Source organism: Sus scrofa, chromosome 2, assembly GCF_054392235.1.
Source record: "Sus scrofa isolate SSC_HxYL_T2T_F1_AM1 chromosome 2, Sscrofa_HxYL_maternal_Yorkshire_Landrace_v2.0, whole genome shotgun sequence".
Taxonomy (NCBI): domain Eukaryota; kingdom Metazoa; phylum Chordata; class Mammalia; order Artiodactyla; family Suidae; genus Sus; species Sus scrofa.
In genome coordinates, this window is record NC_139384.1 from 99,356,904 (window position 1) to 99,371,585 (window position 14,682).

General features: G+C 45.3%; 1 protein-coding gene across 2 annotated transcripts in view; it reads right to left on the reverse strand.

Annotated features, from left to right (window-relative positions):
* Positions 1-14,682, reverse strand: part of SERINC5 (serine incorporator 5) — a 203,092-nt gene that overhangs the window by 34,132 nt on the left and 154,278 nt on the right. For both annotated transcript variants that reach the window (XM_021084491.2, XM_013994946.3), the window contains 2 exons: positions 1,875-2,053; positions 1,050-1,132 (listed from right to left, as the gene is read on the reverse strand). In XM_021084491.2, the coding sequence (XP_020940150.2) occupies positions 1,050-1,132; positions 1,875-2,053 (262 nt within the window). The remainder of the gene's footprint in view (positions 1-1,049; positions 1,133-1,874; positions 2,054-14,682) is intronic.

The following is a 14,682-nucleotide window of genomic DNA, read 5'->3' on the forward strand; positions in this document are numbered from 1 at the left end:
ACCTGCATCCCAGTGTTCCAGAGACGCCACAGATCCCAATATGCCACAGCGGGAACTCCTATTTTCACTCTCTTAATTAAGAAAGTGAATCCATTTGAGTGTGAACAGTGTTTTTTAACCTCTGAAACTCAGGCCTTTTTTCCCTCCCTAGCGCATGTGAAAGAAGGGTCCTGTTTTGCAGCTATGATCGAATGCTTCATGTGAAATAATCTGGCAGGTTCTATCATCCATGAGGAATATAATTCAATGTTATATAGTTTTGCATAAAGTAAGTTTAGAAATAGCCTGGAGGCTGCCTTTCTTATCTCATTGCACCTGCAGCCAATTTAAAGCTGCCAAGAAGCCCTGTGCTCTGCACTACTGGGTTTGTGTTCAGTGCTCAGAAAGAACAGAGTCACCGTGGGTCATGCTGACAGGCTAAACTAGTTTTCTTTCTTTTCTTTCCTCTTTTTTTTTTTTTCCTTCTTTCCTCGCCTCCTATCTTTTGCTTTTTAGGGCCACCCCCTCGGCATATGAAAGTTCCCAGGCTAAGGGTCAAATGGGAACTGCAGCTGCCGGCCTACACCACAGCCACAGCAACGCAGGATCCAAGCCGCATCAGAGACCTACACCATAGCTCACAGCAATGCCGGATCCTTAACCCACTGATTGAGGCCAGGGATCGAACCTATATCCTCATGGATACTAGTTGGGTTTATCACCACTGCGCCACAATGGGGACTTCGAAACTAGTTTTCAAACCAGCTTTAAGTGCCTCATTTCCCTTGAGGTCAAGAGCCTTAAAATTATCATTTCAATTCTTCAGCTAGCACAGAAACTAAAGGTCCCCTCACCCCTCGGCCAGGGAGGGAGGAAGTGGGGTTTTCTGAGGAGATAAGGACGAAGTGGGGGGGAGTGTGGGCAGGTGAGGAAGTTGGTTTTTTTGCTTTAAGCCACACAAAAAAACTAGAAATCTAAAATATCAAAAGGACCCCAGACTACATTTTCTAACCATTTTATAAAGTGAGTGAAAACAAAATAAACAGATAACCCCAATACCCCGTCTGTACCATTCAGAAAGGTCTCCTGATCTGGAATGAAGAAGGCTCCTGAGCACATGGCCCCCAACAGCAGAAGTTTAAAGAACCAAAAGCTGGAGGGGAAGGAAGGAAAAAAAAAAGGAAATGTATTTAAATGATATTCAAGGAAGGACAAAAGACCTCTTAGAAGGTAAGCGTGTCATTGCATGAGATTCTGTTCTCCCCAAATGGAGGGGAAGTAATTAAGTGACTGCAGACTGCCTTTTCCCATAATTAGGTGTGGCGTGGCCTCTGTGCAAAATCATTTCGTTGCAGGGGTGGAAATGATCTGGGGAAAGGTCTTCGTACAAGAAATAAACTTTTATCTCCACTGTATTTCTCAGTATGGCACACGGTGTTACAACAAGCTTCTAATTCTTAGGCCACTGTGTGGTGACAAGTGTCACCTTCCCTAAAATGAGCATCAACACTTTCTTTTTTTTTTTTTTTCTTTTGTCTTTTTTTTTTTTTTTTTTTTTTGCCATTTCTTGGGCCGCTCCCGCAGCATATGGAGGTTCCCAGGCTAGGGGTCTAATCAGAGCTGTAACTGCCAGCCTATGCCAGAGCCACAGCAACGCGGGATCCGAGCCTCGCCTGCAACCTACACCATACTTAATGGCAATGCCGGATCCTTAACCCACTGAGCAAAGCCAGGGATCAAACCCGAAACCTCATGGTTCCTAGTCAGATTCATTAACCACTGCGCCATGACGGGAACTCCACCACTTTCAACTAGAGGACAGCAGGCAGCAGGTCTGAGGAGCAGAAGGGGTCTAGAATATAAGGAAAGGAGACACGATCCCCACGAAGACTCACCCATTGTGAATGTAGGCTCTGCAACTTTTACTGTTGTTGACTTTCAAGGTCAGCAGGCAGAAGATAAAGAAGAAACAGGCCATTCCAAAACAGACTCTATACACTGCAGAATAGCCCACCAGCTTCTCGCAGGTATCGCCAGCTTTAATACCTTTACAAATGTCTTCAAAAAAGGGGATCTGAAGAAAAAGAGAAAAAGCCATCTGTTAAAACTAGGTAAACAGAGGCTGCCATGCAGTGTTCTTTTAACCCACAAGTTAAAACCCAATGTGACATACACCACATGCAGAGAGAAACAGAGACAGAAAAGAAAGTTTCTCTTCCAAAGACCTTTTGCTTAATTTTCTGAATTTAAAGATACAGTGCTTGTAACACACCACTCTGCCTTCACTTATCCCTAATGAATTCTGAAATCCAGCATCAGAATTTTTAAAAATTATACTTATAATACATGGATATCTTTTGCTTGAAATGCATACATAGAATAATTGCACGTGTGCCATTATTTATACGGGAGAAGCTCCTGACCTGGAAATGAAATCAAAGGGTCAAGCAGTGTCTACGTTTTAAAATTTCAAGAGATTAAGAGTTTCTATTGGCCTAGTGGGTTAAGGACCCAGTGTTGTCACTGCTGTGGCTTGGGTTGCTACTCTGATGAGGGTTTGATCCTCAGCCTGGGAATTTTCATGTGCTGCAGGCGCAGCCAGATAAAATGTCAAGAGAGAAAGTTAAATCACACTTTCAAAGACTGCATTTACAGCCCATAGTACTATCTGAGACTGCTCACATTCCCAACCTAAATACCCAGTTGAAAGATAAAAAAAACACTATCTTGTTTCAACTTCCATCTTCATTATTAATAAGGTTCACAACTTCTTTTTTTCGTCCTTTTTAGGGCTGCATCGGCGGCATATGGAAGTTCCCAGGCTAGAGGTCAAATCCCAGGCTGTGGCTCATATCTGGTGAGCCACAGCCCCACCAGATATGAGCTACATCTGTGACCTATACCATGCAGCTCACGGCAATGCCGGCTCCATGACCCACTGAGCAGGGCCAGGAATCAAGCCCTCGTCCTTATGGATACTAGTTGGGCTCGTTACCACTGAGCCACAACAAGAACTCCCAACTAATTTCTTAGTATAACTATGTCCCATACAACATGAGGGATATACTAAGGCTAAATATTGTATGGGAAATATTTATACTATAAAAGCATTCCTTGACAAGAGATGAAGCTCAAAAGAAGGCAGGGTCTGGCTGGGAAGGGCCAGGTGTTTGCCACACTCAAGAGTCTGGCTCCCAGCCTTGTAAGCAAGGGGAAACTACTATTTAAGCTGGACTGTCTCATGGAGTTCTTGTCATGGCTCAGTGGTTAACAAACCCGACTAGCATCCATAAGGATGCCGGTTCGATCCCCGGCCTTGCTCAGCGGGTTAAGGATCCGGTGTTTCCATGAGCCATGGTGTAGGTTACAGACACGGCTCAGATCTGCTGTGGCTGTGGCTGTGGCGTAGGCTGGCAGCTACAGCTCTAATTCAGCCCCTAGCCTGGGAACCTCCATATGCCATGGATGCAGATAAAATAAGCTGGACTGTCTTTGGCTGCACAGTGGAGGACATATGGGAAAGGGTTTGAGGCAGGAGGACGAACAAACAGTCTACTGGACCAAAATAAACAGCCACTGGATTTAATAGTGCAAGGTAATGGATGAAGAAGGTAAACCAGTGGCAGAGAAAAATTCTGTGGGTAGGAATCAGAGTCAGTAGGACTGCAGGGATGACAAGAAAACAAAGGATGGTGGCGGGGAAGGTTCTCTGCTGCTTTTTCAAAGCTATCTGGGGTATCAGGGGAGTAGGCTTGGCAGAGGATAATGAGTAGAACTGAAAAGAACAAATCAGGAGTTTGTTTTTAACATCCAGGGTTGGAAGCACCCTGGAGCATCCTAGTGAGACTGTTTAATCTGGAAGTTGCTTCAGAGCAGTCATTACGATACAAGATACAGGAAGCGCCCCCGCACAGGTCATGAGAGAAGTCAGCAAGGGCCTTTCGAAGGCATTTGCATGTTTAGCTGTTTCACAGTGAGTGAGCAAACTCACAAGGTTAAAATCTTCATATACTGAAGTAATGGTGGACCCACACAAGTGAATGAATCAGAGCCTCTAAAAGGAAACAAAAGCCTCACCCGTGTGAGTGGTACCAGTAACATGGAAGTTCTATTGCTTTACATCTATAGAAGCCATATTCATGAAGGCACCACGTCACCTCATTTATTCTGTTGTATTCACATGGGCTTTGTTGTTCCATAATATTCACTCCAGCTCTTTTCCTCCCTCCCTTCTCTGCTCCACTTTATCAACAAAGTGAATTCCTGCAGCACACCCACCCCCACACTCCCCACTGTAACGCAAGCTCATCAGCATCCCTGTCATCTACACCAGCCCATCTTTCAAGGTCGGGATCTTCTCCACCTCCCTACCCCACACCCACTGCTCCCCTCAAACCCAGTTCCAGAAGAATGCTACTGCCAGCTGACCTGAGTACCTATCTGATCAGCCCCCACCATATCAACCCTGGTTTACTGTGAGAGGCCCTTAGGCTCATCAAAGGGTGAGTATGTGCCTTTGCATATTTTATCCAAAGTAAGAGGAGGCAAATAACCTCCTGCTCCAAATACTAAGACCTGCTTTATTCTCTGTGGGTCACTTCGTCATTTAGCCTTCAGTAAGTGGTGATTATTTTTAGGCAAAGAACCTCTGAGTTGAACAAGCTGGCAGGATTTAGCAAGAGGAATTTGCTCTGATTAAATATTTGCTGTTCCAAGTTCCCTCCCAGTTTTAGAAAAAGAAAACATGCAGATTCCACACTGCGGGGTGAAGGGGACGGGCCTGCTAAGGGTGTTGCCCTGAAGTCTGGCTCTGGGCACCTAAGGACACTGCATCTGGGTTGGTTCTGTACAGACCTGGGGGCAATAGGTTTCCTCCCAACCTTCCAGCAACCAAACTCAAAGTCATAAATTATCAGTAAGAATAAACAGCTCACATGGACTTCCAACCCTAATTCCACTAATAACCTGGGCAAGTTATACATCCTCCCTGAGCCTCAATTTCCCGATGTGTTCAATGAAATAGTACTGCCGCCCATCTCATGAAGATGCCCTGATAATTAGATCGGTCAATCCCTATAAAAAGTGCTCATCACTATTCATAATCTGTAGTAACCACTAGTAGACTTCTTTAATTCTAAAGTACTATCTATTTTATAAAAGGCACATCACATGATCCCCTGATTGGCTGATGCATTCCCATTAAACCAAGGAGGGAGAGTAACACCTCAGAAGTCAGCAGATGCTCTCCTCACTTTCCAAAGGATTTGTATAGAAAGATACAGTCAGCCCGCCCTATCTGCTGACTCTGCATCCATGGGATCAACCAAACACAGGTGGAAAATACTTTCAAATGATTTTTTCCACAACGTTCCAAAAAGCGAAACTTGAAACTTTCATGCACCAGCAACTATTTCTATAGCATTTACATTGTAGTAAGTCTGATACTAGATTTAAAGTATACGAGAGGGGAGTTTCCTTGTGGTGTAGCGGGTTAAGTATCCAGCATTGTCACTGCAGTGGCCCAGGTTGATGCTGTGGCGTGGGCTGGATCCCTGGTCTAAGAACTTCCATGTGCCATGAGTGCAGCCAAAAATAGATAGAAAGATAGATAATAAAATATACAAGAGGATGTGCCTAAGTTATATGCAACACCATTCTATGCAAGGTACTTGAGCACCAGTGAATTTCAGTATCTGACAGGGTCCTGGACCCAATTCCCCATGATACTAAGGAACAACCGTACCAGGTAACTTTCAATAAGATGAACCCCTCCTTGGTACACATGTATGAGCAGACCTCAGAGATACTGCCAGTTTGGTTCCCGACCGCTGTGGTAAGGTGAACATCGCAATGAAGCAAGTCACACGTGAACGTTTTAGTTTTCCAATGCACATAAAAATTGTGTTTGCATGATACCACAGTCTATTAAGTGTGCAAAAGCACTATGTGTTTTAAAAAATCACACTGTATATACCTTAAATGAAAAATATTGCTTGAGAGTTCCCATTGTGGCTCAGCAATAATGAACCCAACTAGTATACATGAGGATATGGGTTTGACCCCTGGCCTTGCTCGGGGGGTTAAGGATCTGGCACTGCCATGAGCTGTGGTGTAGGTCACAGAGGTGGCTCGGATCTGGCTCGTCTGTGGCTGTGGTATAGGCTGGCAGCTGTAGCTCTGATTAGACCCCTAGTCTGGGAACCTCCATATGCTCTGGTGCAGTGCTTAAAAAAAAGAAAAAACAAACAGAAAAACAACTAAGAAAGACTTTATTGCTAAAAACACTAACCATCATCTACGCTTTCAGCAAGCCGTGGTAGTAACATCAAAGATCACTGATCGTGTAACAAATATAGTAATAATAGTAAAGTTTGGAATAGTGTGAGAATTACCAAAATATGACACAGACGGGAAGTGAGCAAATGCTGTTCAGAAAATGGCACCAATGGGCTCACTTGATGCAGGGTTGCTACAGACCTTCTATTTGTAAAAACTGCAGTATCGGTGAAGTGCCATAAAGTCAGACACAATGAAACAAGGTACGCCTGTCAAAGAGCTGAGTCCTAAAAAACAGTGCTCACTACCTATCTTTCAGAGACCTAGTCACCACCCAAAAGAAACTATATCTCAACTCCCAAATCAGGTACGACATTTCAAAATACCAACACAGGAGTTCCCATTGTGGCGCAGTGGTTAATGAGTCCAACTAGGAACCATGAGGTTGCGGGTTCGATCCCTGCCCTGGCTCAGTGGGTTAAGGATCCAGCGTTGCCGTGAGCTGTGGTGTAGGTTGCAGACACGGCTCGGATCCCGCGTTGCTGTGGCTCTGGCGTAGGCCAGCAGCTACAGCTCTGATTGGACCCCTAGCCTGGGAACCTCCATAGGCCACAGGAGTGGCCCAAGAAATGGCAAAAAGACAAAAAAAAAAAATTTTTTTTAATTAAAAAAAAAAAACACAAAATATCAACACAAGTATTAAGCTCAAAAAGATGGAAGCTAGAAATCCCCATAATGTTGTCTACAGAGGAGAGATGCTAGCTCTGTCCCCCAAATAATTTTAATCCCCAGTAGATAAATATAAAGAAACAACAGAAGAGGAGTTCCCACTGTGGCGCAGTGGGTTAATGATCCAGCTAGTCTCTGTGCAGGGGCTGGTTCGATCCCTGGCTCAGCTCTATGGGTTAAGGATCTGGTGTTGCTGCAGCTGTGGTGTAAGTTGCAGCTCTGGCTCAGATTCAGTCCTTGGCCCAGGTACTTCGGTATGCCATGGGTGCACGGAGAAAGCAAAAGAAACAATAGAAGCTATAGAAAGGCATAGAGGGAGTTCCCGTTGTGGCGCAGTGGTTAACGAATCCGACTAGGAACCATGAGGTTGTGGGTTCAGTCCCTGCCCTTGCTCAGTGGGTTAAGGATCCGGCGTTGCCGTGAGCTGTGGTGTAGGTTGCAGACACGGCTCAGATCCCGCGTTGCTGTGGCTCTGGCGTAGGCCGGTGGCTACAGCTCCGATTCAACCCCTAGCCTGGGAACCTCCATATGCCGCGGGAGCGGCCCAAAGGAATAGCAAAAAGACAAAAAAAAAAAAAAAAAAAAGAAAGGCATAGAGGTCTAGTTGGCCAGAGGCCCACATGATACAAACTTAGACTAAAGTACAGACTCTGGGAGTGGTTCTTACAGAAATTTAGAGGAGGAAAAAGAGGGTCATGTTTCTAGGATATTAAAATACTATTTGGGAGAGATGAGACGATGCCCTGTGAGCAAAGCTAGTGAGTCTTAACATTTCATTTTACCAAATGTTTAGGGCATTGAAGGAAATCAAGCTGTAAAAAAAGCTTTGGACAGCTCAGCAACTAGAAGAAATAAGTCCTGCAGGTTGTTTAGTATCTCCTACCTAAAATGAATTTCAGAACCAAGACCCCCTCCCCCCACCCCTTTTTTTAGGGCCATATGGAAGTTCCCAGGCTAGGGGTCGAATCAGAGCTGCAGCTGCTGGCCTACAGAGCTGCAGGTGCTGGCCTTCACCACAGCCACAGCAACACGGGATCCCACGTGACCTACACCACAGCCCACAGCAACGCTGGATTGTTAATCCACTGAGCGAGGCCTGGGATTGAATCCTCCTTCTCATGGTAGTATCCTGTTTCCCACCAATGGACAGGAGCTGCAAACTGAACAACACTAAAATCAACTTTTGGAATTCCCACTGTGGTGCAGGGAGTTAAGGATGCTACAGCTGTGGCATAGTTGCAGATGTGGCTCAGGTTCAGTTCCTGGCCTGGGAACTTCCATATGCCATGGGTGCAGCCAAAAAAGAAAAATTAAATTAAAAATAAAATAAAATCTTCCTCAAGACAGCCATGAGGCAACCAAGGTTCATTTCTCAGTAAACTGTCACCATTGGGGCCTTTTTGGGGTTGTGGGGCTATTTTAAGAAACAGTCTGGTTTTCTAGACATTTTTAAAAGAAGTCTAAATTGTGTCATTAAAAGCCATAAGGGGAACTAAAATTCCACTACGTCTGGTTTTATGTGACCCTTTCATCTCTGCAATCAGGAACTTAACATCTCTAAATAGCAACTCCCCAGATGACAGATGCATACAAGACAGAAACCAAAGCTAGTGCTCACATGTCCTCCTGTACCACGAGCATTTCATCAGGATCAAACAGCCACCAAAATGATTAGACAATTAGAAAACAACTCCAGTCAAACTTTAAATTATAAGCTTTCAGAGTTCCCTGGTGGCTCAGTGGGTTAAGGATCCAGCATTGCCACTGTTGTGGCTTGGGTTGTTACTGGGGCGTGGGTTCAATCCCTGGCCCGGGAACTTCCACATATCATAGACATGGCCAAAATAATCAGAAGAAGGAGGAGGAGGAGGAGGCGGAGGAAGAGAAGGAAGAAGAGGAAGAAGGAAAAGGAGGAAGAGGAGAAGAAGAGGCAGCAGCTTTCAGTCCAGATAAGACAACTCGCAGAGAACTGATTCATAATGACGGTATGAGGGGCGCTTCCACAGAAGAGACGCAGGGGTCAGCTAACATCAACCTGCTTTGAGAATTAGGTAATATGAAGGCAGACTATATAAAAAAGAACCACACACCAGTTACTGATCTTGAAGGAGAACCAGGAGTTAATCCCAGCAAAAACTCATATAACTCTTCCAGGAGGCAATAGCAGTGGGGGGTTGGGGGCCATGGAGTAGACAGGTCTGATGAGCTGATTGGATGTGGCCGACGAGTAAAGGCAGAGGAACCCAGGACGAAGACTCCCCACGGACCTGGCAGTTGGTCGGGTGGCAGCCCAGCAGCAGACAGGAATGACAGGAAAAGAGGGGTTTTGGGGTGGCAGGGCAGTCATTTCACTTAATGACAGGTTACCAGTATCAAGGGGAAACAGGGCTGGTGGCTAAGCAAGGGTGTGGTGCTCCAGAGAGTGAGCAAGGCTCTGAGAGGTAAGGATTTGGTCATAACCAGCAGAGGGGCAATGGAGACCTTTGGTGGAGTAGCTAAACTCACCTGGAGAGGAATTGGGCCAAGGAGGGGGAGGGAGACAGAGGTGGGAACAGCCCAGGATGCTGGGGAATGCAAACCTGCAGGGGCTAGGAAGAAGCGGGGAACAAGGAAGAAAGGGAAAATGTACAGAATCAAAAAGATGCTGAGGGAGGCTCTTGAGATGCAGTGTGGTTGGCAGTGTCAAATACTGCCTATGTGAGGAGCCAGGGGTAACCTTGAGACAAAGAATCATTTGTGGCAGTGATCAGAATAGTCTCTAGAGGAGCTCCCGTCATGGCTCAGTGGTTAACGAATCCGACTAGGAACCATGAGGTTGGGGGTTCAATCCCTGGCCTTGCTTAGTGGGTTAAGGATCTGGCATTGCCGTGAGCTGTAGTATAGCTTGAAAACACTGCTTGCAAGCAAGTTCCCTTTGTGGCTCAGTGGTTAACAAACCCGACTAGGATCCATGAGGATTCGGGTTCAGTCCCTGGCCTCACTCAGTGGAAGGATCCCACATTGCCATGAGCTGTGGTGTAGGTCAGACTCGGCTTGGATCAAGCATTGATTGCTGTGGTTGTGGCGGAGGCCAGCAGCTACAGCTTCAATTCGACCCCTAGCCTGGGAACCTCCATATGCTGAGGGTGTGGCCCTTAAATAGAAAAAAAAAGACACTGCTCGGATCTGGCGTTGCTGTGGCTGTGACGTAGGCTGGCAGCTTTAGCTATGATTTGACCCCTAGCCTGGGAATTTCCATATGCCATGGGGGCGGTCTTAAAAAATATATTTTTTTAAACATTTATTTACAATTATACCATCAATTGCTTTTTAAGTCCACACACGTGGCATATGGATATTCCTAGGCTAGGGGTCGAATGGGAGCTGCAGCTGCCGGCCGACACCACAGCCAGATCTGAGCCACATCTGTAACCTACAATACAGCCCACAGCAACACTGGATCCTTAACCTACTAAGCAAGGCCAGGGATAGAACCCACACCCTCATGGATACTGGTCGGATTCGTTACCACTGACCCACAATTATATTTTTTAATTGAAGTATAGTTGCTGAACAATATTATATAAATTACAGGTACACAACATAGTGATTCTCACAATTTTAAAGGCTATATTCCATGCGTAATTATTATAAAATATTGGCTATAGCTCTCATGTTGTACAATATATCCTTGGTAGTTTTTTTGTTTTGTTTTGTTTTGTTTAACCCACTGCACCAGGCTGGGGATCAAACCTGCCCTTCCATAGCCACCCATACTGCTGCAGGACCATGTGCCACAACAGGAACTCCTCCTGGTAGCTTCTTTCATACCTAATAGTACGTACCCTTTAATCCCCTACCCCTGTATTGCCCCCCCCTTTCCTCTCCCCACTGGTAATCGCTAGTTTGTTCTATCTGTGAGTCTGCTTCTTTTATATAATTACATTCTTGTTGCCAAAGAAAATGTAAATTACAGCAAAGATTCCGATAACTGAATACACTTGACCATCATTACTCCAACCCTAACCTGACTGCTTGCCAGAGGAAACTACAGTCACATTTTCATGTGTATTTTCTAAACTCTTTGCTGTGCTATTCCCTATTCATTATGGTTTTGTTTGTCTGGTTTTTTTTCGGTCTTTTTAGGGCTGCACCCACGGCACATGGAGGTTCCCAGGCTAGGGGTCCTATTGGAGCCAGAACCACAACAACAAGGGATCCGAGCCACGTCTGTGACCTACACCAGAGCTCATGGCAATGCCCAATCCTTAACCCACTACTCGAGGCCAGGGATCGACCCCGCATCCTTATGGATGCTAGTCAGGTTCGATAACCGCTGAGCCACGACAGGAGTTCTCATTATGTTTTAGATTGTCTCATGTCCAACACACAGATCTATCTATATCCTTTTAACTACCAGGTAGAAATCTACAACCCAGACCAATCATAATTTAGTTTCTACCACACCAGTGGCAGACATTTAAGTTGTTTCTGAGTTTTCACTGTTATGAATAATGTACAAATGATAGTGTCCATATTATGTGTCTCTATGGAGAATGAATACCTAGAAAGTGAATATTGGGTTATAAAGTTTTAATGTTTTACTTATTTTTTGGCCACGCCCATGGTACGTGGAAGTTCTCAGGCCAAGGGGCCAACCCATGCCACAGCTGTGAGCCAAGCCATAGTAGTGACAATTCTGGGTCTGTAAGCCACTGAGCTACCTAGGAACTCCAAGGTTGGTTATGTTTTAAACTTTAAGATACTGCCAAACTCTCCCCAGGAAGAGTTTTTGGAAACTCTAGGGTTGGGGGTAATAGGGAAAGCAGAAGAGAGGAACAGAAGTTGCAACAGAGCTCCCCACACACCCATCTTGGGGGCCAGGGAAGTCTCTACTCCCCCCAGCGTCAGCATTTCAGCTCTAAGTACTGCCCCTCCCTCCATAATAAAGAAGGATCAGGTGGGAATGGGGCCCTCTGCGTCTAGAAAACAAACTTTTATCTAACCCCAGAGACAAAACCACAGCTATGGAGGTCTGGACTTTGTTTTAGATGGAAAATACGGTTATTACCCCACATTCCCTCCCACAAAACACAGGGTCTGACGTAGGACTCTGTACTGCCCTGAGAGGAACAAGGCCCACTGGCGGTCCTCTCTTGAACAAAGAGATGCTGAACTTTCTGTAAAGAGGACTAAGTATCTAAACAGGCAGAGCTTCCTAGTCAGATCACTTGTCAGTGGGATGATGTGCTTATGGCCTAAGTGAGCCCCAAATTAGCTAATTTCCTCTTGAATGAGTGAACCTGGAATAGAGAAGTGACTTTTTTTTTTTTTTTTTTTTTTTTGGTCTTTTTACGGCCACACCCAAGGCATAGAGGTTCCCAGGCTAGGGGTCGAATTGGAGCTACATCTGCCAGCCACAGTCACAGCCACAGCAGCTCAAGATCCAAGCCACATCTGTGACCTATACCACAGCTCACGACAACGCCGGATCCTTAACCCACTGGTTGAGGCCAGGGATCAAACCACCATCCTCATGGATACTAGTCAGGTTTATTATCACTGAGCCAGGAATGGAAACTCTGGGAAGTGATAAATTATATTCGATTCCAACTATGTGCATGGTTGTTCTCTGGAAATAATCATTAAAAGCCCAGTGAAATTAAGTGTTTGCATGTGTATTCTTCATCCCACACTATAAATTATAACTATACCTACATAGCACAATACAATATTTGATCATTCCCTCACTCACTCACATCTACTATGTACGGGTACTGTTCTAGGTTATGGAGATTCAAGTAGTGAATCAAACAGGTCAAAAGTCCACACTAACACAGGAGCTAACTTTCTGGTGAAGTGCTGTATCCACAAAGCCACGTGTACTCTGCTCTAGGGATATTTCAGGCATTTCATGGTTTAATTGCAGCAATCCATGATTTTGCCCTAGTGCGATACAAGAACCTAATATCTTCTAAAAGACGGACCTCTACCAAACCCATACACTCAAGATTCTGAGAGCCCCTAATCACTTGTTCCCCATTCCTAGTGCTGAGAACCCGGTCATGCAGACGGTTTGGTTTCTGGCCCAGCATCCTTCCCACTTTACACCGGACCAGGACCTGGGGACCCCCAGCAGGAGAAGAACTGGGATATACATTCATTTTCTCCATCCCCACTCCTTCCTTACCACTGCTTGGTTTGGTTACATAAAAGGATGCTGATTATTTTTTTGTTTGATTACATAAAAAGAAAGCTGATTTTTTTTTTAACCTGTGAATGATTTACCATGTATTTTAAAAGGCCAAGAAGACTAAGACATTATACCATTAAACAAGACACACTAAGTTTACTGCTATATTGTTCTCGCCTCGTCAACCCACTCTGCAGCTCACATGGCCCAGGTATCTGCAACTTAATCGGGAGCTCCGGTACCCTCAGCACAAAGTTCAGGCCATCGAAGTTTCCCCGTTAAAGGAAAGGGGAAATTGGAGTTCCCATCATGGCGCAGTGGTTAACGAATCCGACTAGGAACCATGAGGTTTCGGGTTCAATCCCTGGCCTTGCTCAGTGGGTTAAGGATCTGGCGTTGCTGTGAGCTGTGGTATAGGTCACAGACACAGCTCAGATCTGGCATTGCTGTGGCTCTGGTGTAGGCTGGCGGCCACAACTCCGACTGGACCTGGGACTAGCCTGGGAACCTCCACATGCCACGGGTACGGCCCTAGAAAAGACAAAAAATAAAAAATTTTAAAAATAAAGGGAAGGGGAAATTAACTGCACATGCCATGCACAGGGCCACTGAGGTCTACCTGGGGTCAGCAGAGCAAGGGACAGCCTGTGGGTCAAAGCCAACTAGTTCCTGTTGACGTAAATAAAGTTTTACTGGAACACGGCCATGCTCCTCTGTTGGCATTTTGTTTTGGCTGCAGAGTTGAGTAGTTGCTAAAGGCCACATGGCTCTCAAAGCTGAAATGTAATTTCCTAGCTGCCTCTTTATAAGCCAAGTTTGCCCACCCTGGGACCACTAGCAAGTAGAGCTGAGGAGCTGTGCTCAACTGCTGAAGTGTAAACTAACCTCTCAAAGGCAAATGACAACTGGCGATGCCTTACTCTACAGATCAAAAGCCAAAGGGACAGCAGAGACCCCAGCGGCTGGTCTGGACTCTTCTGAGTGTCCTGCCTTCTCCAGAGCACTCTCTGTTGCTGTTCCACAATGGAACTTGTCTTTTTAAGCGAATTAAATCTCCCATAGGTCATTTTTAGACCTGCAGATAAAGGATTTTAATTTATCTGCCTAGAAAAAAAAAAAAAAAAAAAGCTTTGTGGAGGGCATGGTAGAGGACCTGTCTCTGAGTTCAATGCTCTCCCTCTGTGGGTCAGGAGCCCTCCTAATAGAAAGACCTCCTCACATGTGTTATACAAACACAGCCTGCGGAACCAAAAATAAAACCCGCACTGATGAAAGCCGGCATGTCGAGAGATAATTTTAGACTTAAATTTGAGAGATAATTTTAGACTTAATTTTAAGACAGTAGTAACAGTCTCACTGAAATTTAAAAACCACACCTCCCCAAATACTCAATCCCCTGGTGATTAAGTGCAATCCTGCTTTAAAGGGCAACACATTCCAGTCCCTTCTACAAACCTCCTACCTCATCATCTCAGCTCCCAGGCCCCCAATGAAGACAGAGAAAAAGCATTCCTGAGTTCTAACGG